The sequence below is a fragment of the Lepidochelys olivacea genome (assembly GCF_965140295.1).
Source record: "Lepidochelys olivacea isolate rLepOli2 genome assembly, chromosome: 20".
Classification (NCBI taxonomy): domain Eukaryota; kingdom Metazoa; phylum Chordata; order Testudines; family Cheloniidae; genus Lepidochelys; species Lepidochelys olivacea.
The window spans coordinates 16,753,223-16,780,107 of NC_140430.1; the positions used below are offsets into that span (position 1 = coordinate 16,753,223).

The 26,885-nt window shown below is 52.5% G+C and overlaps 1 protein-coding gene across 4 annotated transcripts; it reads right to left on the reverse strand.

Annotated features, from left to right (window-relative positions):
* Nucleotides 1–1,896: 1,896 nt before the first annotated feature.
* Nucleotides 1,897–26,270, reverse strand: LOC311510812 (cAMP-dependent protein kinase catalytic subunit alpha-like). 4 transcript variants are annotated; one of them, XM_084610826.1, is made up of 10 exons: nucleotides 25,816–26,043; nucleotides 15,969–16,030; nucleotides 14,456–14,584; nucleotides 14,178–14,276; nucleotides 6,102–6,184; nucleotides 5,089–5,215; nucleotides 4,750–4,845; nucleotides 4,511–4,633; nucleotides 3,219–3,383; nucleotides 1,897–2,415 (listed from the first exon to the last, which is right to left on the reverse strand). In XM_084610826.1, the coding sequence occupies exons 1-10, from the start codon at nucleotides 26,009–26,011 to the stop codon at nucleotides 2,290–2,292; spliced, it is 1,206 nt and encodes a 401-aa protein (XP_084466952.1). In that variant the 5' UTR covers nucleotides 26,012–26,043; the 3' UTR covers nucleotides 1,897–2,289. The 4 variants fall into 4 exon arrangements, with proteins under 4 accessions (XP_084466952.1, XP_084466951.1, XP_084466949.1 ...); XM_084610825.1 differs by lacking the exon at nucleotides 25,816–26,043 and adding an exon at nucleotides 26,102–26,270 and having other exon boundaries at nucleotides 1,898–2,415; XM_084610823.1 differs by lacking the exon at nucleotides 25,816–26,043 and adding an exon at nucleotides 22,654–23,225 and having other exon boundaries at nucleotides 1,898–2,415.
* Between the last annotated feature and the right edge of the window lie 615 nt (nucleotides 26,271–26,885).

The following is a 26,885-nucleotide window of genomic DNA, read 5'->3' on the forward strand; positions in this document are numbered from 1 at the left end:
GCCCATAGCCAGACAGCAACAGAGACCCGAGAAAATGCTGCAAAGCGTAAACTGGGCAAACTCGGAAGGCTATTTGCCTGGCTTCCGCCACTGCAGCGATGCCAAACCTGAACGGTGAAAAATAACAATGGGTCTCAAACCAAATCTTGAGATTGGCTTCAAAATCGTGAGATTTTATAAATACTTGGCAGGGTGTTTTTATTCACTTCCTGCTATGGGGACTTTTAAAAGGTCACCTGGTTCAAGCTTTTCTCTGCAGTGAAGAGGGCGAGACAGGGAGGGTTTTTCCACCTGAGGAAATTAACAGAAAGAGCTACAGTGGAACATAGTGACTCCAGTCAAATTTCCCCATGCAGACAAGCCCTGATTGCTTTTTAATCAAACTGGGGAGGCTCACATGATTTGGTGACTGGTGCCTTAAGAAGAAAACAAAAGCCCCACGCACAAATCCTGTCAGCCTTGTGCCCGAAGCACAAAGGTTGCTACGAGTAAGAATATGAAGGTTACATTAAAAAATTTCAGCCGGGTTCCTTTGTACAGGCAGTGGTGCCCAGAGGCAGAGCGGGGCAGTTTTATTGCCAGAAAATGCTGATTTATAGACAACGAAACTTTTCAAGGACAGGTTGAAAGGTTTCTCAGGTCAAAACAAGACCCCGCAGTAACCCAGTGGTTTGGGCACTCACCTCTGCTGGGGAAAAGCAAGGTCCTGCTCTGACTCACTCCAATGTAGAATGGGAACAAATTTGAAACCCTCAAATTCTCTCACAAAACACAATCGGTTTCCAGCCCGATCACACTTGGAACCCCCTTGTGCGAGGGGCTGTACGGAAGGGCTCATCACTTTCATTTTATTCCTCATAAACTGCCTTTCATTCACAGGGGTTTCCTCTCTCCCCCCCACCACACTGGGAATTAGCTGGCATCTTATTACCTGATCCCCTTTGGAAGCAGATTCACACACGGCAGGAGTTCCCCTGCAGTAAGGAAGGTGTGCACATATCCACACTTTGAGGAGAGTATTCTGCTTCTGGCAACCCCCTGCATTGCTGCACACCGGGGTCGGCCTGGCTGTTCTCCTCTCCTGCCCCGACCTCATAAGGCTAGATTATCGATTCAGACAGGACCACTGTGAGCACCTCGTCTGACCTGCGTAACACAGGCCACAGGACTTCCCTGAATCAACTCCTGTTGGAATTGGAGCCGATCCTTTTGAAAAACCTCCCATCTGGATTTAAACAGCGTCAGTGATAAAGAATCCACCACGATGCTTGGTGAATTGTTCCAACGGCTAATTACACCCCCTCTCCCCACCCCAGTTAAAAATCTGCTCTTTTTTCCTGTCTGAATGTTTCTAGTTTCAGCTTCCAGCCACTGGCTCTCCTTCGACCTTCGTCTGCTAGCGGGACTCGCCCATTATCACAGTTTTATTCCCCATGTGGGTACTTCGAGACAGGGATCACGGCACCCCTTAACTTTCACTGTAAGAAGCTCCTTGCCTGTCAGCATAAGGCAGGTTCCCCCCCATTTAATCGTTCTCATGGCAACTCTCTGCCTATTTTTCCCCTTCCTTCTCGAATTGTGGGTGTCAGACCTGGCCATGGTATTCCAGCAGCTGTCGCCCCCCACCAGACACCGAGATAAAATAACCGCTCCGCTGCTGCTTGCAATGCCCGTTTATCCATCAGCCAGACGCCGCCAATCATTGACGCGCGGACACTCGCCCCTTGGGGCTTCCAACTCCAGGCGAGTTCAGGTCCCGCTTATGGCAGCCGCCGGCCCCTGGGCTCCATCCCTGAACTCCTTGGGCCTCCGGGGAGAGGAACAGCTCCCGGCTCATCCCAGCCACGACAACTGTCCCCTGGAGCCCAACAGCCCACACGCCAGACTGATTTTTTTTTTAAACAAAACTTTATTGGTAATTGTTTCAAATATGTTGACAACAAAGCACACTGTTAAAGAGGAAGTGGGGGCTGGGGGGGTTGTTTTGTTTTTTCCGAAACAAGTTTTGTCGGAGGACACAGATGTATTTCCCAGGGTGGGGCGGATGATACCCTCACCCTCTAGACGGGACTCTCCAGCTTCTTTGTGGGAAAGGGAGATTTTGGGGGGAGGGTACAGGTTTAGAATAAGGGGTCTCCCGCTCCCCACCAAACCAGATCCAGGCAAATCCCTACCCCCCCGCCCACAAAAATAAAACACACAGGCAAGGAACTCGGGTCTTTCTCTTGATCAAACCCAACCCCGCCCCCACCTGCTCCGTGCACACCTTCTCGGGGGGGGCCGCTCGCCCTAGAACTCAGCAAACTCCTCGGTGCACGTCTCAGTGCTGGAGACCCGGATCTCCTCTTCCTCACAGTCGTTGAAGTTACTTGTGTCTCCGGGGCCGTTGCACTTTGGTATAAAGGGAGCTTCCACCTGCGAAGGGAGTGGGGGGAGGTTGGGGACGAAGTGAGGGATCAACATTTGTATTACCCATCTCCTGCCACTCCTGGGTCTGCTAGGGGTGCACGGTCAGGCCCCAACTTTGCAACAAGGCAGGCAAGGATCAGCCCCGCCTCCGCACCTACTATACAGCCAGAAACCCGCACATTTTGCAATCACAGAAGGGGGAGCCCATGACCCCCCTTAGGAGCCCAGGATCAGGACCCCCAGCACCCTCCTTAACAGCCCAAGATGAGGGCTCCCAGCACCCTTAAGGGATACAGGATCGGGCCCCTTAGCAACCAGGTGAGGGATGCGGATCAGTACCTCCTCAAGCCCTTTTATCTAGCCAGAACCTCCTCCTCTCACTTTGCAATCAGGGAAGGGCAGGGGGTCACGAGCCCCTTGGATCCCTGTAAGAGCCCCCACTTGCATCATCAGGAGGGTTTTAATCAGGACCTTCAGCCCAGCCCTCTCCCACCAGACATGGAGGAATAACGCCATTAGCTGGTAGCAGCAGAAGGAGGCTGTTATCCTCAGGGGGTGGGGACAGGACCTTGCTTTTGCCACCATGTTACAAACAGGTGACTGAGGGCACCCGACTTTAAACCAATGCTGGGTGAGCATATCTCCCCCTAGTGGTTGCACCCAGCCACAACACCCTGCTACAGAGTCCCAGGAACCAATGCGCTCCTAGAGGCCTGGGCACTGATGATCCCAGGTTCAATTCCTGCTGACGGAGGCTGCACCAGGTGGGAGTTACCCAGGCTCTCCTCTGCCTGCCGCCGCCCTCCTACCTTCCTCTGGTAGATGGCGATCCAGTCGGTGGTAGCAAACCACCTGTGGTTCTTGATGTCGTTGACCCCGTTCTTGAGGTTGCCAAAGCGTTTGGTGAGGTCCACCTGCAGCAGGTTCCGGAGCAGGTCCCTCAGGTCAAAGCTGAAGTAAGCCGGGAACTGGAACTGGGGTGGGCAGGAGAGACAGAGGTCTGCCCTGCCCTCGTGGCTAGATTCATAGATACACCTAGTAATGTACAGCCCCTAACGCAGGGGGGGTCCTGGGCTACACCTGGGGCACCTGGGCACTACCATAATACACGTAGTAATGTACGGCCCTATAGCACAATGGGGTCCTGACCCATGACTGGGACTTGTAGGCACTGCATTGTAATACACCTAATAATAAAGAACAAGCCCTTTAAAAACACTCCAGGACAATGAGTGGACAAGAAGTTAGTCCTCAGTCTACTGAGGACTGACACAGGAGCTGAAACGGTTAATTAGCAGCAGCCCCCCAGCTCTTATTGAGCATTTTTTCTCCACAGGGCTGCCGCATCACTATCCTCATTTTACATAAGGGGAAACTGAGGCACAGGGAGACGTGACTTGCTCAAGGTCATTCAGCAGGCTGGTAGGAGAACCGCGAACAGAACCCAGGTCTGCAACACAACTTTGCTTTTTTAAAACCCCACTACGTTTAAAGCTGACCGTGTCCGACACAAGTGCTTTGAGATCCTTGGCGAGAAGGCGCTGGGCTGGGCAGAGGAATATTATGGGCTCTTGGTTACTATGGTGATGAGTGCTCTACCAGTGCCTGGAGGTGACTGATGTCTTTAAGGAACATTTAGTCTTGCAATGTAGCAGAGTTGTGGAGAGTTTTGCAATTCACGACAGTGTATAAGAAAACCAAAAGCACCTGTTCCAGGAGTCCCCATGAGAGTTACAGGGAGCCCAGTGGTGGTGGGGTGGGGAATGGAATCCATGTATTGGAGAAGTAGGGTACACAGCAAGGGAGGGCCCATGTGTGGGGCGTAGGAGTGGGGGACATAATGGGGAGGATGTCCATATGTTGGAGAACAGGAGTATGTGGCAAGGAAGGGTCTATGTGTTGGGGTGCAGGGGGAATGGGGTACATGACAGGGAGGATGCCCACGTGTTGGGGATTGGGGGAGCATGGGAGGGCATGAACACGTGTGTGGTGCGTGTAAGCATCTCCCTGATCAGTCGCTGAGACTTGGCACGTCCCTTTTGCTGGCGAAATCCTGCCCCCCACAAAATCACACAAGTGTCCCCTCCCACAGCCCAAATACCTTGCCAGAGACAATCTTCTCGTAGAGCTTCATGATCTGGTCCGTGAAGAATGGGGGGTAACCAGCCACCATCTCGTAGATGAAGATGCCCAGAGTCCACCAGTCCACAGCCTTGTTATAAGCCTGCCCGGGGAAAGCAGGCTGGGGTCATGCACCGAACATTTGGGGGGCGGGAGGAACCACCTGGTGGCCAGGGACCAGCAAGAGATCAGGCAGCAGACAGGCCCTCCCCAGCTCACCTTGCTGAGGATGATCTCAGGGGCCAGGTATTCTGAGGTCCCACACAGAGTCCAGGTTATGTCTTTCACCCGCTTGGCAAAACCAAAATCCGCCACCTGGAGCCAAAACACAGAGAGGGGAGAAGCTGGATCAGCCTGGAGGCTGTGACAGCAGGAGGGGAATGGGGGGGAGCAGACGATTGATGTATTCTGGCCGTGTTACATTTCTGGGGGTGTCTTGGCTTTGGGAAGGGGATGGCAGCAGAGAGAGACTTAGACAGGCAGGAGATCACGGCAGGGAGCCAGGAGCCAGCGCTGGGATGGGGATGGGGATGGGAAGGAGTGAGGGAGGGGCATCACCAAGATGTAGCCTTGCTGGTCTATCAGGAGATTCTCTGGCTTCAGGTTTCGGTAGATGAGATCCAGCGAGTGCAGATACTCAAAGGTCAGGATGATCTGCGCAGCGTAGAACTGGGCGTGAGGTTCACTGCAATGAGGTGGGAGGAGAACGTGGACATCCCAGGCCAGATCCGCCCCCTCACAGCCAGCTCAGCATCCTCTGCCCCCTGCCGCCCCCACCTTCACCTCAGTAGCTAGGGGGGGAACGGGGGAGCGGCCCCCCTCACTGAGCACAAGTGGTGCCTTTTGAATATCTTGGCGATAAAAAAAGAAACCTCCACCTGCTGCGGGCCTTCGGCGGCACCTCGGCGGTGGGAGCGTCAGGGCGGCTGCAGACACCCGGTGCGAGTGAGGCAGGCTTGCAGAGCGCCGCTGGGTGATCGCTCCCCCTGTTCCCTCCACCTGGCTACGCGGCTGCTTCACCTTCCTTATAGATCCCTGACTCCATCTACCCAGGCAACCCCAGGCAAGATGCCCCAACCCTTCTGGGCCTGGTGGCCCCATCTGCCCTAGCCCACACATCCCATCCACCACTGCTAGACCCCTGAGTCCACCCAGCCTGGCAAACCCCTCCCAGACCAGCATCTCCCCCCCCAGCACACACCCCCATGGACCTCCAGCTCCATCCAGCCTGGCCCCATCTGGCCCTGGCATCCCTGCCACTGACTGTGGCTCATGCTGGCAGAAGATCTCAGCAGCTCTCCCCATGGGGAATCCTTCCTGACCAGCCCAGCTGGGGATCAGGTCACACCCTGCAGCATGAGGATCAAAGCCAGCGTCGCTGCAGATGCTGCTAGTGGATAAAAGGTCTAGTTCTCTACCGAACTAAATCCCAAATTTACAGCTGCGGAAACGGAGGCACAGAGTGATTCTCCCCCCTCCCCACAAGGAGTGAATGGCAGAGGCAGGATTAGGACCCAGCTCTATCCATTAGCTATTCTGTCCCCAACATCGGCTCCCGTGGCAACGCTCACCTGAACCTCCCAATCTGCCGTAGGTGGGAGAACATCTCCCCGCCCGGGATGTATTCCTTCACCATGTACAGATTGGAGTTATCCTAGAAGGAAATGCAGCAGAAACTGAGTGCAAGGGATGGAGTCACTCCGGCCCCCCGTCAGTGCCTGTGACACCGGGATGAAGCTGCTCACCACACCCCTGCTCCTTTATTAGCCCCGTCCTTTTCAGGGCACTAACCCCACACTCCTCAAGGGAGCCTGATGAACTGGCCTGGCTTCCCCCTAGCACACAATGCAGTACACCCGCTGTCTGGGAGATAACAGCCTACTACTGCCACCACCTGCTTCTGTTACTCCTTTGGCTCAAGGGCCAGAGGGGTTGTGCTTGGTGCTGAAGGTCCCAGGCACACACCTGCAGTGGGAGTTGCTGCACAGACGCGGCTGGGGAACAGACTCACTAATGAGAGGGTGCAAGCTTTATTTGCTTGGAGTATTTTCGTACTAGAGCCCTAGAAAATTCAACCCCTCCCCCACCTTTGGTCTAGAGGCAGGGACAGGCAGGCCCAAGAGGGATTTCCCAGCTCTGATGTCTCCGATCAAAGGGGAAACCCAACCTGCCGCCAGGTCTGACAGCCAAAGGAGCAGAAGCAGGAAGTGAAACTTCTCAAAAGCAGGTCTCAGAGTAGCAGCCGTGTCAGTCTGTATCCATAAAAAGAACAGGAATACTTGTGGCACCTTAGAGACTAACAAATTAAGGTGCCACAAGTACTCCTGTTCTTTTTTCTCAAAAGCGGTGTGTGAAATTGACCAGGTTGGCTTCACCCTCCCTCACTGCTGCAAAGTAACTCCGCTGAGCCCAACAAAGCCATTCCTCTAGTGGGCTATTCTCAACAGTTGACAAAAGAAGGGACGAAAAAATCACTTTTGTAGTGCTAATGAGTTCAATGTAATCAAGGTGGCCCATTTCAAACAACTGACAAGAAGGTGTGAGTATCAGCAGTGGAAAAATTAGTTTTTGTAGTGACCCATCCACTCCCAGCCTTTATTCAGGCCTAATTTGATGGTGTCCAGTTTGCAAATTAATTCCAGTTCTGCAGTTTCTCGTTGGAGTCTGTTTTTGAAGGGTTTTTTGTTGAAGAATTGCCACTTTTAAGTCTGTTATTGAGTGTTCAGGGAGACTGAAGTGTTCACCTACTGGTTTTTGAATGTTATCATTCTTGATGTCAGATTTGTGTTGTTAGGATATAGATATTCAGGCCTGCCTGTAAAGGCCTATACTTTAAGAATTTAGGTATATCTTTATCATTTAGCTAGTAATAGAGGTATACAAGAAAGAATCTGTGTAAGGGTCTTCTCTCACTGTGACAGTCTGAGGCCCTGTTCTTACGCCAATGCCTTGGCTAAGCAGCAGAGACAGCCATAAGCTGGGAAGCGACTGGTCACATCCTCACATTCCAAACTAGTCAATATGGGGCTGTTAAGATGATAATCCGATCTATCACCACCAGAGAAAGGGAAGAGCCTAGAAGATGTAAAAGGAAATTTAGTTTGATAGTTTTCTGTCTGGTAAGAACTCACTTATCAATAGACACAGCTGGGAAACCCTTATGTCTTTATAGATGTAGTTGTGAAATCCTCACTTCTGTATTGTTTTGTCATTATAGTTCCCACTTTGCTATTGTTTATTTGCATGGTCTCTGTCTGGTTCTGTGATTGTTTCTGTCTGCTGTATAATTAATTTTGCTGGGTGTAAACTAATGAAGGTGGTGGGATATAATTGGTTAGCTAATCATGTTGCAATATATTAGGATTGGTTAGGTAAATTTCAGTAGAATGACTGGTTAAGGTAGAGCTAGGAATATTACTATATAAATTAGGGGCAAACAGGAAGTAAGTTGGGATTCGAAAATAAGGAAAAAGGAACTTGGATTTAAGCTTGCTGGAAGTTCACCCCAATAAACATCGAATTGTTTGCACCTTTGGACTTCGGGTATTGTTGCTCTCTATTCATGCGAGAAGGACCAGGGAACAGGGAGAGTGAAGGAATAAGCTCTCTAACGTGTCCATTTATTCTTCTGCGTAGAGACTGTCTGGTTTGGCCAATGGACATGGCAGAGGGGCATTGCTGGCACATGATGGCATATATCATATTGGTAGATGTGCAGGTGAACGAGCCCCTGATGGTGTGGCTGATGTGGTTAGGTCCTATGATGGTGTCCCTTGAATAGATATGCGGACAGAGTTGGCAACGGGATTTGTTGCAGAGATTGGTTCCTGGGTTAGCGTTTTTGTTGTGTGGTGTGTAGTTGCTGGTGAGTATTTGCTTCACGTTGGGGGGCTGTGAATTTTCCCTCTCTACTGTATTTTCCACTCCTTGTATTTGATGAAGTGGGTTTTAGCCCACGAAAGCTTATGCCCAAATAAATTTGTTAGTCTCTAAGGTGTCACAAGGACTCCTCGTTGTTTTTGCTGATACAGACTAACACGGCTGCCCCTCTGAAACATTCTGCTAGTGAAAGCCGACCCGGCTCAGTGATGAGAACATGAGCACTAAGCACCCACGCACAAGCCAGCAGAGACCACTGCCCCTGCCCTCGAGCCCAGGGTCAATTTCCAGCTAGCCCTGGAGAGAGGGTCCAGCCAGGGCATGGGCACAGCGCCCCATGCTGGATGGTCAGAGACCTTTTTCTGCAGCCGCATTAGGAGAGCAGGAGCCAGCAGCCAAGAAGCAGAAAGTCACATCCTCACATTCCAGCTAAATTATATCAAAACAAGGTAATATCGGGCTGTTCAGAAGGCAATTCTGTCCTACTAGGACCCACCATCACCAGGCAAAGAAACAGATCTTAGGATGTTCAAAGGAATCACTTATCAGCAGTGCGGGTGTGAAATCTCTACTTCTTTATTGTTTTCCCTTGCTGGTCCCCACTTCTCTATTGTTTATCTGTCTGCTTTCTGTCTGGTTCTTTGATTGTTTCTAACTAATTTTGCTAGGTGTACATCAACTAAGGTGGTGGGATCCGACTGGGTAAAGAATTGTTTCACACTATGTTCGGATTGGTCAGAGAATTATTTTGTACTACTTGCATAAAATGATGGGTTAAGGTAGAGCTAAGCAGGACTCAAGTTTCACTCTATAAACTGGGGTCCAAAAGGAAGTTCTTGCAACCAGCTCCAGGACACAGCCCAATATCAGACCTCAACACCCTGCCAATGACACCAGGCAGAAGCTGGAGACCCAGCACGACCTGATCCCGACTGGCCACCAGGGAAAGTTGGTCTGCCTTATTGGCAGTGATGGGCATTGTATGCGAAGCGGGTGTATTCTGTTCTGGTAACTGTTAATAAATAGAGGTTAAGGATATTACTGTGTGAGGCTCTTTCACTGGGAAAAGACCCTGCAAACCCACAGAGTGTGAGGTGATGCCCTGAGCCAGGACCAGGGTAAAGGTGGGTGCCCTAGAGCATACAGGGAACAATGCCTGAACCCTGCTGTCCTCGAAGGGGATGAAGGCAGCCCATCCTTGATCTCCCTGCTCAGGCCATTCTGGGCTGTGACATGGGCCTTCCTGACCCTCTACCAATGAGACAGGCCCCAATGCCCAGTCAGCATGTACCAGGACAGACTCCTAGCTCAGAGGGGTAAATCCAGAGCAGTCACATTGATTTCAACAAAGTTCTCCCATATTTACACCCGCGGATTCAGGTATTTATTTTACGCTGTCATAGGAGAAGCGATTGGCTCAGCGAGCCAGCCTGTGTGACAGCAGCCGCTGGCCCCAGTGCCACTGTGTCACCCGAGAGCTACACAGCCCAGTCCCACGCAGCTGGCATGGAGCAGGTGGGATATTTCTATTGTAGCAACTTCTGCGGACAAGGGGCCAGAGATCAAAGCTATTTAACCCTGGGACGATGAGGGGCCCCCAAGAAAACGACCCTTCCAGCACTGCCTACTGCTAACACACCCATCACCCTAGCCTCCAGGCTCCCGCAGGGGGCTTCAGTTTATCCTGCAGCCTCCTCTGAGCTGACAACTCTTCCTCGCTACAACCCACTAACCACAGGCTTACAGACGAGGAGACAGGTCTCTCTTCAGAGCCAGCCCCTCTTTAATCAGGCCAGCCACAGGGGGTGCTGTGGAGCTCTAAGGGACAACTACCTTTGCTCTCCCCCCTACACACAGGGTATAGCTCACAGGCCCCAAAATCCAGGTTCAGGGAAGAGGGTCCAAGCCGCATCACCAGGGGCCTGAATTTTATCTTTCACAGAAACTCCACCAGGAGGAAACGATCCCATGTGATAGTTTCAAAGTCTCCACAAAGTCAACTGTGCATGGAGTTAGGACTTCCTCTGAGACTCCCCTGCAAGCCAGACCTCATGCCCTAGGGCCAGCGCATGGGAGCCGGAAACTGAAACTGGCTAGGAACGAAAGCAAAACTGACTAGGTTGCGGGGGGAAGTATCACTGTTCAAAACCTGGAGTCAAAAGCAGAACAGAAGAGAGTGAAAAAGGGGAATGATCCAAACTGATTTTTCTTAGCTCCAAACCTGATCCCAGACATCACGCCAGGAAGGTTTGTTCTCAGGATACAACAGAGATGCAGACTGTGCCCTTCGACCCCCCAAAGTGACCACTCTCTTCACAATGTGTATGACAATCAAGGTGGGCCATTTCCTGCACAAATCCAGGTTCTCTCACCCCCTCACCCCCATACACACACAAACTCAATCTCCTGCTGGTAATAGCTTATCCAAAGTGACCACTCTCCCTACAATGTGCATGATAATCAAGGTGGGCCATTTCCAGCATAAATCCAGGCTTTCTCACCCCCCACCCCCACCCCCGGGGAACACACACACACACACATAAACTCACTCTCCTGCTGGCAATAGCTCATCCAAACTGACCACTCTCCAAGTTTAAATCCAAGTTTAACCAGAACGTCTGGGGGGGGGGGGGGCGGAGTAGGAAAAAGCAAGGGGAAATAGGCTACCTTGCATAATGACTTAGAATCATAGAATCATAGAATATCAGGGTTGGAAGGGACCCCAGAAGGTCATCTAGTCCAACCCCCTGCTCGAAGCAGGACCAATTCCCAGTTAAATCATCCCAGCCAGGGCTTTGTCAAGCCTGACCTTAAAAACCTCTAAGGAAGGAGATTCTACCACCTCCCTAGGTAACGCATTCCAGTGTTTCACCACCCTCTTAGAGAAAAAGTTTTTCCTAATATCCAATCTAAACCTCCCCTACTGCAACTTGAGACCATTACTCCTCGTTCTGTCATCTGCTACCATTGAGAACAGTCTAGAGCCATCCTCTTTGGAACCCCCTTTCAGGTAGTTGAAAGCAGCTATCAAATCCCCCCTCATTCTTCTCTTCTGCAGGCTAAACAATCCCAGCTCCCTCAGCCTCTCCTCATAACTCATGTGTTCCAGTCCCCTAATCATTTTTGTTGCCCTTCGCTGGACTCTCTCCAATTTATCCACATCCTTCTTGAAGTGTGGGGCCCAAAACTGGACACAGTACTCCAGATGAGGCCTCACCAATGTCGAATAGAGGGGAACGATCACGTCCCTCGATCTGCTCGCTATGCCCCTACTTATACATCCCAAAATGCCATTGGCCTTCTTGGCAACAAGGGCACACTGCTGACTCATATCCAGCTTCTCGTCCACTGTCACCCCTAGGTCCTTTTCCGCAGAACTGCTGCCTAGCCATTCGGTCCCTAGTCTGTAGCTGTGCATTGGGTTCTTCCGTCCTAAGTGCAGGACCCTGCACTTATCCTTATTGAACCTCATCAGATTTCTTTTGGCCCAATCCTCCAATTTGTCTAGGTCCTTCTGTATCCTATCCCTCCTCTCCAGCGTATCTACCACTCCTCCCAGTTTAGTATCATCCGCAAATTTGCTGAGAGTGCAATCCACACCATCCTCCAGATCATTTATGAAGATATTGAACAAAACCGGCCCCAGGACTGACCCTTGGGGTACTCCACTTGATACCGGCTGCCAACTAGACATGGAGCCATTGATCACTACCCGTTGAGCCCGACAATCTAGCCAGCTTTCTGCCCACCTTATAGTGCATTCATCCAGCCCATACTTCCTTAACTTGCTGACAAGAATACTGTGGGAGACCGTGTCAAGAGCTTTGCTAAAGTCAAGAAACATAGCTTAGCCACTACCAGTCTCTATTTAAGCCTAAATTAATAGTATCCAATTTGCAAATGAATTCCAATTCAGCAGTTTCTCGCTGGAGTCTGGATTTGAAGTTTTTTTGTTGTAAGATAGTGACCTTCATGTCGGTGATTGCGTGACCAGAGAGATTGAAGTGTTCTCCAACTGGTTTATGAATGTTATAATTCTTGACATCTGATTTGTGTCCATTTATTCTTTTACGTAGAGACTGTCCAGTTTGACCAATGTAAATGGCTGAGGGACATTGCTGGCACATGATGGCATATATCACATTGGTGGATGTGCAGGTGAACGAGCCTCTGATAGTGTGGCTGATGTTATTAGGCCCTATGATGGTGTCCCCTGAATAGATATGTGAACACAGTTGGCAACGGGCTTCGTTGCAAGGATAGGTTCCTGGGCTAGTGGTTCTGTTGTGTGGTATGTGGTTGTTGGTGAGTATTTGCTTCAGGTTGCGGGGCTGTCTGTAGGCAAGGACTGGCCTGTCTCCCAAGATTTGTGAGAGTGTTGGGTCATCCTTCAGGATAGGTTGTAGATCCTTAATAATGCGTTGGCGGGGTTTTAGTTGGGGGTTGAAGGTGACGGCTAGTGGCGTTCTGTTATTTTCTTTGTTAGGCCTGTCCTGTAGTAGGTGACTTCTGGGAACTCTTCTGGCTCTATCAATCTGTTTCTTCACTTCCGCAGGTGGGTATTGTAGTTGTAAGAAAGCTTGATAGAGATCTTGTAGGTGTCTGTCTCTGTCTGAGGGGTTGGAGCAAATGCGGTTGTATCGCAGAGCTTGGCTGTAGACGATGGATCGTGTGGTGTGGTCAGGGTGAAAGCTGGAGGCATGCAGGTAGGAATAGCGGTCAGTAGGTTTCCGGTATAGGGTGGTGTTTATGTGACCATTGTTTATTAGCACTGTAGTGTCCAGGAAGTGGATCTCTTGTGTGGACTGGACCAGGCTGAGGTTGATGGTGGGATGGAAATTGTTGAAATCATGGTGGAATTCCTCAAGGGCTTCTTTTCCATGGGTCCAGATGATGAAGATGTCATCAATGTAGCGCAAGTAGAGTAGGGGCATTAGGGGATGAGAGCTGAGGAAGCGTTGTTCTCAATCAGCCATAAAAATGTTGGCATACTGTGGGGCCATGCGGGTACCCATAGCAGTCCCGCTGATCTGAAGGTATACATTGTCCCCAAATGTAAAATAGTTATGGGTAAGGACAAAGTCACAAAGTTCAGCCACCAGGTTAGCCGTGACATTATCGGGGATAATGTTCTTGACGGCTTGCAGTCCATCTTTGTGTGGAATGTTGGTGTAGAGGGCTTCTACATCCATAGTGGCCAGGATGGTGTTATCAGGAAGATTGCCGATGGATTGAAGTTTCCTTAGGAAGTCAGTGGTGTCTTGAAGGTAGCTGGGAGTGCTGGTAGCGTAGAGCCTGAGGAGGGAGTCTACATAGCCAGACAATCCTGCTGTCAGGGTGCCAATGCCTGAGATGATGGGGCGCCCAGGATTTCCAGGTTTATGGATCTTGGGTAGCGAGGGAGTGAGAGAACCTGGATTTGTGCTGGAAATGACCCACCTTGATTACCATACACATTGTGAAGAGAGTGGTCACTTTGGATGGGCTATTACCAGCAGGAGAGTGAGTTTGTAGGGGGGGGGGGCGGAGGGTGAGAAAACCTGGATTTGTGCTGGAAATGGCCCAACTTGATGATCACTTTAGATAAGCTATTACCAGCAGGACAGTGGGGTGGGAGGGGGTATTGTTTCATGGTCTCTGTGTGTATATAATGTCTACTGCAGTTTCCATGGTATGCATCCGACGAAGTGAGCTGTAGCTCACGAAAGCTCATGCTCAAATAAATTGGTTAGTCTCTAAGGTGCCACAAGTACTCCTTTTCTCTCTACCTTGAAAGAATACTCTAGCTTGGTGAGGAATGGAAAGTTGACGGCCTGGAGGATCCGTTTCTCGTTGAGGGGGTGCTCAATTTGTTTCAGCTTCACTACCTGGGAGAGAAAAGGAAGTAGCAACACTTGATCTTCCTCTGCTGCCACAGCACCCCCTACGCCTCCCATGCACTCCCTTCTCCAGCGTCCCCACACAGGGTTCAGCCCCAAATCCCTCCCCTGCACTGGGGATTCCACGGCCCCAGGCCAGATCTCTACGGAAGCCCCCAGCATCTTACCTGCTGTTTATCCAGGATCTTCATGGCATAGTGATTCCCGGTCTCTTTGTGTTTCACCAGCATCACCCTCCCAAATGAGCCCGTGCCCAGGGTCTTGATTCGATCAAACTGATCCAAACTGGCCGTATTCTGGAAGGGGTAAAATAAATGTGATGTGGGGCCAGACTGGTCCTGGGGGCATCAGGAAGGAACCTGCCCAGGACAGTGGGATTTGCACTGCAAGACTGGAGGGATCTTTAATGACCATGAGGGGGGTCAGAGCCACTACCGGCTCCAGGCACCAGCTTTCCAAGCAGGTGCTTGGGGCGGCATTCAGAATGGGGGTGGCAGTCTGTGTCCCACAGCCGCAAGTTGGTGGCAGCTCTGCCGCTGTTCCGGTGGCGGCAATTCAGCAGCAACTGCTTGGGGCAGCAAAATTGGTAGAGCCGCCCCTGGTCAGAGCTTTGGTTTTTATAGCTCACCAGAACGGCAGCCCCCCCAGGGTCATCACTAACTGTGATGGGAGAGTGCCCCCTACTGAGCCCGCCACTCCCTGCAGCACAGCACCCGCTAGCCCCGCACTGGGGTTGTTCTTGAGAACATTGATATGAAGTACATGTCACATTTCACCACCAGAGGGCGCCAAAGGAAACCACTACAGTTTTAAGGAGACACTGACAAGGGACTCCCTGCTCCTTGGGCAGAACCAAACTCCAGTTCCAGACAGGCGACCCGCCCACCTCCATTCAGTGGGGCTGGCGGGGGCGGGGCTGGGAGTCAGGACTCCTGGGTTCTAGCCCTCGGTCTGTGAGGAGAGGGAGTGAAGTGTAGTGGTCAGACGGCAGGAGACTAGGAGTCAAAAGATCTCTTCCTAGTTCTGCCACCAACTTCCTATACCCATGACCAAGTCCCTTTCCCCTCTGGGCCTCAGTTTCTTCATCTGTGCCATGGCGTTAATGACACAGGGTGTGCGGGAGGACTAGCAAAGTGACGGTGCTGCAGAGGGACCAGCAGCTCTGCCTCAGGAATTACCCACAACCACCCCAGGCGGGATTTCCAGCGGGGACAGACCCAGGGCACTGGGGCACTGCGCTCAAGCGTAGGCAGCAAATGGAGGCCCTTTGAACAGGGTCCCTGTTAGCACAACTCCCCTGGGAGCCAATCTGGGGCTGGGCTGGGCTGGGCTGGGCGACCACGCTGGACCCTCAGAAGGAGGATGGGGGAGACAGGCTGGATCAGGAGGAGTCCCACATTGTTAGTGTCCCCCTCCCTCAGCAGAGTGGAGTTCAACCTACAGAGTTTTTGGCCCTCCAGTTACCAGAGGGCAGACTGGAGGGACGGGCAGGAGAGCAACATGGTCCACTCAGCCCCGCCCCCCAGGAGCAAAAACAACCCCCAGACCATCAGAGGAGGCTGTGTGGCAAGGTGGCTCAGTGATGGGGAAAGAGATCTAGGGGGTGACTGCGGAGTAATCAGCCTGGGGCTGCAAAGGCCTTGATTGAGGGGGGTGTGATCTGGGTTGGGGGCACAGTACCTGAGAGGGGCTCTCCCATTTCTTAAGGAAGTCTTCTTTGGCTTTGGCTAAGAATTCCTCCACTGTAAGGGAAAAAGAGAGGGAGCAGCGTGAGGAGTCAGAAGGTGGGGCACCCAGCCTGGTGGACAGAGCTCCCCTTTCAGGCCCCGCCCCACTCAGCAAAGAGGCACACAGTCACAAAGGGGATGGGGATTTTAAGCATATCAGCCGGATGGTGATGCCTCATTGGCTATAAAGGGCGGCTCAGGTGGGATTGGCTAGGGAGAGGTCCATGTGGGGGTGCTCCCGCAACATCCCCACCCCCGTGCCCCTGGACACACCAAACAGCCCCGTCAGGGAGGGCTAATGCAGCCCCCAGCACCAAGGGGATGCACTTGTGCCTCTATCCCCCCGCTGAACATGCCACTTGGGGTGCCTGGTCCACGCCCCTCGACACAGAAACTGCACCCGATAAGGAGACACTCGTACAACCCTCCAGTCAAAGGACGTTAAGATGCATGGATCAAGTTGCCCTAATGGGAGGATACGTGATCTACTACTGCTGCCAGCAAAGGGGGGTGAAGAGGAAGGAGATTCCCCCTTAGCTCAAAGGGCAGAGGCCTGTGTGTAGCCTTCTCTCAACCATGCAGGCCTCACAGATCAATGACACCAACAGCCCTCAAGGGGGTGCTCCGTGCACACACACAGAGCTGCAGAAGGCAGCCGTGAAAGTTGCAAACCCCAGTTGGGCTTTGCCCACAAAGGGGTTAAAACAACCTGCCACAGCCTCCACAGCAGCAGCCTGGGACCAGCCAAGTGTCCCGCTCTCTGGCATCCAGCCAGGTGATCCTTCCTTCGCCAGCCGGGCTCCCTGTCCTTGCTGCCAGATCCCAGAACCATGGGAGGGAGGAAGCGGGATGAGGGTTGGAGCAATCTGCAGCATCTGGAGGGATATTTGGTACTGAGAGCCCCTTTTATCTTCGCTGCCTCCTGCTGCTCCCAACAGGGACAAGTCCCGCAGCTCTTAACAGTGCAAGAGACGCCCACGGCATTGGAATGGCTGCAGCAGCAAGGCCAAGCACAGAGCAGCAGCAGGGGGTGGCTTTGAGCCCAGAGCTCCCCCCTTGCCCCCACCATCACAGGCAAGTCTCCCCCACACCGGAGGTGTATAAAGTTAACTGCCTCCCCCAGGGATCATTGGTGCTGAGATGCCAGGGAGGGGACAAGCTAAAAGCCTAGATCCAGATGTGGGTGCTGCAGTTCTTGGGGTCACAGATGCACAACCCAGGAGTCAACTCCCTGCCGCCCCACTCTCTCCACTACAACCCACTCCCTTCCCAGAACTGGGGACAGAACCCCAGGAGCCCCCCACTTTAATCGCTAAATAGCAACACTTCTGTGGAAACCCGGCATCACCGCGCTCTAGTCCTGTCATCCCTGCCCTACAGAAAGAGCTGAGAAATGGGCCAGGCGAGGGCCTGAAATGCACCAGCGAAGCAGAACAACATCCTACAGATGTGACTGATTCACTGCTGGAGGGAAGGAGACCAAGATTATGGGGATTCCCCTGATCCCACAGGACAGGGCAGGGCAGCCCTGAAAGGGTTTTAGGGATCAGCTATTTGCTGGCTAACTACCCCCGCCCACACTCCCTTCACCCTCTAGTCTCCACAGCCCATCTCCCGTGGAGCCCTACAGAGCGGGATTGAATTCACATCTGCTTCCCCCAGACGCTCAGTCTGTCTGACCTACTTTCACTTTGTCTCCTACTCTCTCTGGATTATTTATAGAAACAGGCTTGGCTCACCAGCCACTGTCTCCCATCATCGATCCCAGCCCCAAGGGGGCGGGGAAGAGGGATCCTTGCATGGACACGGGACAGAGAAGACAATTTCCTGCACTCTCCTGGCCGTACCTTACAGAACTAAGTTTAAGTAGCTTAGGAGTTCATTGTATTACAAAGGCAGGCGGTTATGTATTATTGTGGGACTGTATGTGACGTCTCCGATGGAAACCCAGGGAAGGGTTATGGGCTTTGAGGGATCATCTGAAACTATGGGGCCTTCTAAAGTTAAGTACGTTTCCCAGGAAATCTCTAAGGGGAGGGGTATGCAAACGTAACGCCTCTGTTATTCAAAACCTCAGCTGCTGGAAGCCGCTGACTGACTGACTGCCACAGGATCTAGGGATCATCTCAAACTTCCCCACCTCTTCTTCCTAGTTCTATGTGCCCTCCTCTGATCAGCCTTCCCCACTATAAAAACAGCACAGCACAGGCATGTATAAAAAGACCCTACCAAAACCAGCACCTCCACTGCACACACAGCTCTCCCCCTGGTGAAAGAATGAACCGCAGGGGACAGATGGGAGTCACCTTGCTTATGGCATGGACTGAAAAGTGACAAAACACTATGGTAGTGAGGGCAGGATAGGAACGTACACAGTGCCTCTACACTGGTCAGTTTCACTCCTTCGCCAGCAGGGTTAAGATGCCATCCTGCAGGTTCTCAACACTGTGGCAGGACAAAGGGTTAACTGAGGCTCCAATCCCGCAATTGAGTGTATGGACAGACCCTGGCACTAAGCCCCATTGATTTCCAAGGGGATACTCCCTGTACAATCAATTGCAAGCTCTGGGAGTTCCATTGTAAGCTCTTTGGGGCAGACACTGGCTCATTTCAGGTCTGTACAGAACCCAGACACAAGGAGTCCTCGGTTGCAATCAATATCTCTGGGGGCTACTGTAATTAAAAAACCATTTAACGAGCAGCCAATTCAAATTTGGCCTCCAAAAATTTAAGTTTTGGTTAAACCCGCCAATGCTGTCTAAAAACAAATCCTGAAATATTCCAATTATTTTTGAACTAAGTCCCACTTGAAACAGACAAAAGGTCCCCCATGCCTCTTGCAGCTCAGAGAGCCCTAGAGTGAAAATGACTATAAGCAGGAGTGAAATTGATACTAGTGAGATTTCCTTTGCTTAGCAGACAGACTTATCTATCTCAGGGTTTTATACGGGTGCCCAGCTCCCTAGTATCTGAGCAACTTCTATGCAAAAGCAATAGCGGGAACAGGGTAACATTTTCCAAAGGGCTTATAGGCTTTAGGAGCCTGCATGCCATTGATGGTAACTCATAAATAGTAAATGGCAACCTGGATTTTTAGAATCCTCTTGTTCTAATAACCCCGAGGTTTTGTAGCCATTCCTTTCCAGCTCAGTGGCCTTTCAGCTGAGAGAGCCCCTTTAAAGACCCATTAATGCATTTCTATTCATGTCAGTTTTGTCAGATGGCACGAATCTGGCATATGAAACTAATTGACTGTCTCTAATTACACAATAGACTAACACACTGACCTGCGCCAGGATAAACACCAGAGGATAGCTGGCTAATGGAGATGTTTTCATACCGCTAATCTTTTGTACCACCTTTCAACAAACTGAGCAAAACCTTAACCTCCTTAATCCTTCCAGGAGGTAGGTACTATTCCCTTTTTTATGGGAAGGGAAACTGAGGCAGGGAGACATGACCTTGCCCACTGTTGCACAGGAAGTGGAAGAATTGAAAAGAGCACCAAGAGTCCTCAACCGCTAGATTCCACTCCTCTCCCAGAGCTGGGAATAGAACCCAGGAGTTCTGATTCTCAGTCCCCTGCTCTAACCACTGGATCCCACTCTCCATCCCAGAGCCAGGAATACCAACTCCCATTCCTTACTCTGACCGCTAGACTGCACTCTTGCTTATCACAATGCACCCAGTTCTCTTGTATCCAATGCAGCAGCACGAGGTATTATTCGAATACCTGGGACAGGGATCAACCCCAATACACAGAAAGGAAAATGCACAAGCTCAGACCACTTAGGACAACAGATCTGCTTAACAAAGCCATTCTCTGTTGAAGGGAAATCAGAGCCTGATTCAAAGCCCAGCAGAGCCCAGCACCAGGGCTCTAGGGACCTGTAATTAGGAGAGATCAGAGTTATCTGGAAGAGAGCTGAGTCTCCTAATCAGAGGGCAGACTGCTCTTAAAGAGACATGACAAGTTTTAGGCCCAACATTTGTGATTACAGAAACCTAACGCACGCCAGCTTGTGGGTAGCAGCTTCCAACCTCATGCTTCACTGTAGAGCCTCTGCCTTTCAAACCAAGTCAAGTTCTCAGTCCCCATCTTCAAGGCCTCCATGGCTTGCGGCAAGGGGGATCTAAATGAGCGTACGACTTTGACAGAAAGATAATGGCTGACAACTCTACTTCATTGGTACAATGGCACCTACCACCACGGTGAAGTTCAGCTGTGCAGGAGACAGAGTTTCCTCAGGGTCTGGTTGTAGACTATGGAACTACCTGCCACATGAACCAGGGACCATCCCAAATCCAGACCCATTTCTTTGACCTACGGAACCTCAAAAACTATAAGACACTCCACTGCCTCACTTCTCCTTCAAGGGAGAAGATGAGAGAACAAGCCACATGACAGATGTGAAGTCACATAATTTAATGCACAACTGGAAGGCATTCAGATACTGCGGTGATAAGAGCAGAATAAGAACCTAGAGAGGACAGATTAGGCTTGTTTCTGAAATCCCGTTGCAGGATCAGGGCCAGATGCATAAGAAAAACAATTGAGTTGCACAAGGCCAGGGTTACAAAACGTCACACAACTTTCCCCCTATTTGGGGGAGGGGGGCTGGTTTGACAAAACTTTAAAGACTCCGCCTCCAAAACCAGTGTTGGGCCCCCAGCCTCTGCAAATCAACACAGGAGAAATCAGAAACAAAGTGAAATTGACTAATCAAATTTCACCACGCCCCAGAGGCAAAAAGGGCATGAATGGTGAAGAGCAGATTAGAGGTTTACAGGGACTGGTCACCTTGGAATGCAGCCAGAATTTAAAAGCAGGCTCATTCCCCCTGCCATTTGGAGTGTAACTGACAGGGGGTCAGGACTCCTGAAGGCAAAGCTTCCACAGCAGCCAATACTAAGTGGTCACTAAAAGGATCATTTCATCTGCCACCAAAATGCAGCCACCTCTGGGGTGAAACAGGGCAGCTGTTTCAGGACACTGTACAACAGCAAAGAGATCCTGAAATTACAGGTGAAAACTCAGGGAGGGAGAATGGCACCGGGGTTAACACCCACACAGATTCCGCCCTTGCGTGCCCGAGCGATGATTGTCCGATAGGAACAAACATGCTGACAGCTCCCCCATGGGCTTGTTCCACTCCCCTCCATCCTCCCTCTTAGCCAAGCATCATCACCTGCCATCATGGATTTAGATTTTAAGCCCTTTGAGGCCTGTTCCCCCAGGCCACTAGATGCACGTTAGCAACCTGCCTCAGCCCCACTTTCCACATTGGATGCCATTTCTGGCCATGGGAGGGTTTCCACTGGGATGACGCCTGACCAGGATGGGGGGAAGGGCGGGGCAGGGCAAGCTGCAAGCACCACAGGAAAGTCACTAGTGCAGCCCCAGGCCTTATTCTGATTCCAGCTACATCCCGCCCATCTCATGCCCCCAGCTGCTCCAGATCCCGATCTCCCAAAGTGTAAACTCCATCTTACCTGGGCAGAACCGAGGAGAATCCACCTCCTCCCCATCCCTCCAGTGCTGGTGGCTGAAGGGTTAAACCCAGAGCTTCCCTGCCACTAAGGACTCACTGTCTCTCTCTGGTGAGCACCAAGCAGATTCCAAAAAAAACCTGGTTTATTTCCTTTAATGAGCCCAGTGGGGAAAGAGGCCCAAGGGGGCAGGTGATGGGGCTGGAGCGTAAGCGATCCAGGGCCTGGCTCCTGATGCGAAGGATCTAATGAAGATCTACATTACAACCCGGTCTGGCGCACGTGGTCCGCGTTACACCCAGCACCCTGCTAACGATTGCAGGGGCCAGTGCACGACCGTCCTGCCTCTCGCTTGGGCTGGGGAAGAGAGCTGAGTACTGAGACCTTCACTACAGTGATCGGGGTGGACAGGCCAGGTGGCTGTGGGAGCCAGGGATACAGAGCCCTGAACCCTGACATCCTCCTGTTGGATGGCCGCTGGGTGCAACGAGCTGCCAGGTTTTCACCTCCCATGGGGATTGGTTACAATGATGTCAAGCCTATGATTCGATGGCACCAACAGGCCCCCACCAGGCTCGGCCGCATTGAGCTAGGTGCTGTACAAAGCCACGCTCCCTGCCCCAAAGAGATCACAACGGCAAGATCACAGCCAAGGCTGCTAGTAGAAACTGGCATAGAGAAGCAGCGCAGCCTAGCAGGTAGGGTTCTAACCTTGGGCAAGTCACTGCCTCGCTGCAGGGCTCTGTTTCCCCTCCCCATTCAGGTCAATTTAGACTCTGCACTCTTCAGGGTAGGGACTGTCTCTGACTGGAAGTATGTACAGCGCCCTGCACAATGGGGCCCTGAGCTCAGTCAGGGCTCAAGAGCTACCATAATGTAACCAGATGCAGGTAGAGGTGAGCTTCGGGTCTCAGAGGGTTAAACTCATAGATGGGTTAAGCAGATCTCAAACGAGCTGACCACTGACCAGAACTGGCTTGTGCCTTGGGGGTGCAGGATCACCGTGTGCCTGCTGTGAGTCATCAGCTCCCCTTTGCAGAGAGGAAGGAAGGGACAGACCCTGGCACTTCAAGCCATCAGGGATACTAAGGGAGGGGAGATGACCACACACCCTGCCTGGGATCCCCTCCCCCAAAGCCCCCCTTTACCGTCCATGCTGTGACCCACGGAGGCCGCCGGCTGTGGTTAGGAGGTCATGGCAGGCAGAGAGGGAGGTCTGGCCTGGCGCCTCATGGGGGACTTTGTCCCAGGCAGCAGGAGCAAACACAACCTCTGCTTCGACCCCGGCTTCTCCGGCGAGCCGAGGAGAGACCCGAGCCAGCACAGGGCCCAGTGCAGCTCCAGGGTGTGTCTCTGGCACCACCACTCCCTCGGCTGCATCGGAGGGGCCGGGTTTATGCCAGGCTGGAGGGCCCCATCACGGTGTCCGGATCCTCCGGTGACAGGTGCCTTCAAGCCCCCTTGGCGCAGGGGGTCTGTGCCCGTTAGTGCCTATTGCCCCTGGATACAGCAGTGTCCGCCCCCAAGGTCAGCCTTGCCCCGGACTCCTGGGTTCCTGTTTGCCGCTAGAGGTGGATCTGCCAGTGCTGCCAATCCCACTTGCCTGGGGATGGAGGCAGCAACAAGGCGAGGGCAACGCCCCAAAGTGTCCCTTCACCGCCCCGGTATGTAGGGCAGCTGGTTCCAGAAAGCAGCGCCTGCCGCCAGCCCTTCCATGGGTTCTGAGCTCTGGGCGTGAGGACGCACATCCAGGGAGGGGGTGGGGAGGACAGGGACAGAGCCGATCACATGGTGGAGGGAGACAACGTTCACACAGCGATGCTCCAGGGGTCTATTTATAAATAACAACTGCAGCTTCCCCACCCCATCCACACTGGTCTAACTGGGTTCTTAGCCAATACCCCATCACCCATAATCCCTTGGGGCATCTGGACACTGCCCTGATCCACTCCTGGAGGACGAAGAGAGGATCCCCCAACTCCCCCCCCACACCACTTCAGCCGCCTCACTGTAACTCCCTATCCCCCTATGAGCTGTGAAAGCCCGTCTCTATCCCCCCACCCTGAGGATCTCAAAGCAGAACTCCCATGGCATACAATCAACCCCAGTTTACAGGTGGGAAAACTGAGGCAGAGAGAAGGGAAGGAATCTTGCTGAAGGTCCCATGGCAGAACAGTGGCAAAAAGGGAACAGAACCCAGGAGTCCTGGTTCTCCACACCTTCGCTAAGCAATACACCACCCCTCCCTGCCTCATGCTGGGAATAGAACCCAGGAGTCCTGTCTCCAAGCCCCCCGCCCCTTTTCTGCTCTAACTCACTAGATCATGCCCCTCTATAGGGCACCCCACAAAGCAGAGATACTAAACAGGGATCCTCTATCCAGGCTATTTGACAGAGACATCCTGGAGATCTCTCTGGCTTGCCACTGCCACGCCAGCACTACATGGTATCACCACCAGGGGTCTCCCCTAAATTCTGGCCTGGAGCAGCATGGCAGGCATACCTGACGTAACCCCACTACTCTCCACACACAAACACCTCTGACCCCAGTTGGGAGGGGCTAGCCGGCCAAGTGGGGGTGGGAGATGGAGCCCAGGGGCCAGCCGGCCTAGCTGGGGGCACGGTAGCAGTTAGGCTCTGCTTTTACTCGGGCTGGAACCCACCCACTCTGCAGAGGCTAAACCCTCGTGTGCCAACAGTCCCCCAAGGCCTTCTCACAATTCCTCTACAGGGCAGACAAGTTCTCCCGCAATGGCCAGGGAAAGAATCTGAGCATCTCAGCACAAAGAGCCCTGGGATTTTCCCTTGGAACAAGTGCAGAGCCAGTGAGGACACAGTTACTCAAACGGCTTTGCAGGGGGCTGCTCAGACCCAGACTAGGCTACCGGGGGCTGATCAGCCTGGCTAACTCTGGAGCAAAGACCCACCCGTAGGCTCCCAGGAGCTGGCTTAGCCCTGAGAAACTTGCAATTGACCAGCACAAGACCAAAGCTAGCCAGGTCCAGAAGGAGTCCAAGGGGTTGTGACAACCACTGTTTCGGTCAACACCAAGGATTGAACCAGGGACCTGAGGAGCTAAAGGCCGGAGTCTTTACAACTTTTCATCACAGCCAGGCTCTGCAGCTGGGGCAGGAACAGACTCGCAGCGTCTATGGGTCAGGGACACACAACACACACTAGGTTACACTCGCCCCTCCTCCCCAAGGGAACATGGGCCAGGGTGGTTAAAAGCTCCAGCGGATGCCACGAAAGCCAAATGCCTCCTGCTGTCTGGCCGTCCCCGGGCATGTAACTGTACCCTCATGCCAAGAGATAAGGTCAAAGACATGACTTGAAATCCCTTCCTGCCCCCTCTCCTTCATAGGCTGGCTCATCCCTAAGCACGTTCATGGGGTGGGTCATGGCAGCTGGTCAACAGCGCACAGCAATGCTGCATGGGGACTGCTCCTCCAGCACCAAAATGCAGCTGCTTCTGGGGTGGGGACAGCAGCTCCTTAACAGGCACATTGCGGTGCAGAAGAGTGAAGGGTCCAACACACTGGGAGGTGGACTTCAGAGGAGGTGGCGTACCCTTAACCACGCTGGCATTTGGTCAGGGTTATTGTGGGACCTGCTCCTGCACCCAGTGAGGTAATGGGGCATCTTGACATTGCTTTGGATAAGCCAGGAGCGCTCAGGAGGCCTGACTGACTGTGTGAGTTCAGTCAAGTCATTTTCCAGCTCTGTAAACTGGGGCTGAGGATTGTGCTGGGGGGCGGAGTTCATTCACAAAAGTGTTTACAAGTTCCTTGGCTAGAGGCTGGCGAACATCATGAAGGATGAGCTGGCCACTGCAGCCACCTGGATAGTCAATCCGAGGGCTGGCAATTCCAGCACTGGGCTTCCCGCCCCCTCCCCCACTCCTGCATTTCTGACGAGAAGCCTGACTTTCTCAACTCTGAGATATTGCCAGGATCTTTTCCCTCCTTGGCAAACGCCGCCCGGATTCCCCCATCCAGAGAGTGCCAGGCTACAGCCGGATCCTGCACGGAGCTCCTGGAGTTTCCGATCCCGATGCCAGCACGCTGCCTCATCCCCACCGCCCACTATCGGAACAGATGAAGGACAGAACTTTTGCCCCAGGGCTGGAAAGTTGATGCAGCAGCAGCCCTGATCGATTTCCCAGTGGCCAGATTTAATGCCACACTCAATAAACTCAGCTCTGGAGCTGATCCATGAGCATTAGGGGAGGAGCCAAAGCTTAAAAGCTGGAGAGAGCCCCGCCCTCTTTGATCAATCCCTCCCCCAGCTGTACCTCGGCTGCAGATCACGCTGGGAAACAGTGTCAGGCTGGCTAAGGTGGGCTGTCTTGCTACTGGCCGGGGCCCCCGCCTCGCTCCACGACCCCCAGTAGAAGATCCGCCCAGCCAGGGTCTCCAGCTTCTGAAGCAGTGACATCTTAGCGCCTTTGTGCCTGCTGGGGTTGGGGCAGGTCATTTCTGCTCCATGGCTCATGTTTCCCTTCATTTATTTATCTCCCTCCTTCCCCGGCCCTCACAACCAGAGTAGACGCGAAGCTCGGCCCTGATCCAGGAATCCTCCAGCCTTGGTCATTACCCAGCAGCGGAGAAGACAGCAGGATCAGGAACTAGAGGGATGGCCCCAAGCCTCAGCAAAACTCCTCCACTCACGACAGAGACAGGGGGTTTGAGCTGATTGTTCTCGACTTCAAACCAGGAGGCAGAATTTCCATCCAACAGCTCCCCTGCCCTGCAGCAGCCCCAGAGCATGGCTGTCAACTCACAGACCGGTGTGCGACTCTTCAGGACCAGCCAGTCACATCCATGCACATTCCCAAGCGGGAAAGACCCAGGGACTTGGAAATGGTTTCTTCTCTCCCACCTCTCTCTGGAGAGTTGGCTTTCCTGGTGGCGGAAATGGAGCTGGAGTGGGGGAGTCTGGTCACTTACGCAGCCAGCCAAGTCAGTTTCACTTCCGGGAGGGTGAGGGGAGGACAGATTCTGCATCAGAAGTGATGGGACAATGGCCAGTGGAAGGGGAAACACCCACACAGCAGGGCTTAAAACAGCGCCCTGGGTCTCCGCTCCTCTCAAATCCTTGGGCTGAAAGCAGCATGAGAGGCTCCCTCTGGCTTCACTGCCGATCCTGCTTGCATTGGGGGGCAGACCCCTAGAAAAAACAGGTTTCAGAGTAACAGCCGTGTTAGTCTGTATTCGCAAAAAGAAAAGGAGTACTTGTGGCACCTTAGAGACTAACCAATTTATTTGAGCATGAGCTTTCGTGAGCTACAGCTCACTTCATTGGATGCATGCCGTGGAAACTGCAGCAGACTTTATTTATACACAGAGAATATGAAAAAATACCTCCTCCCACCCCACTG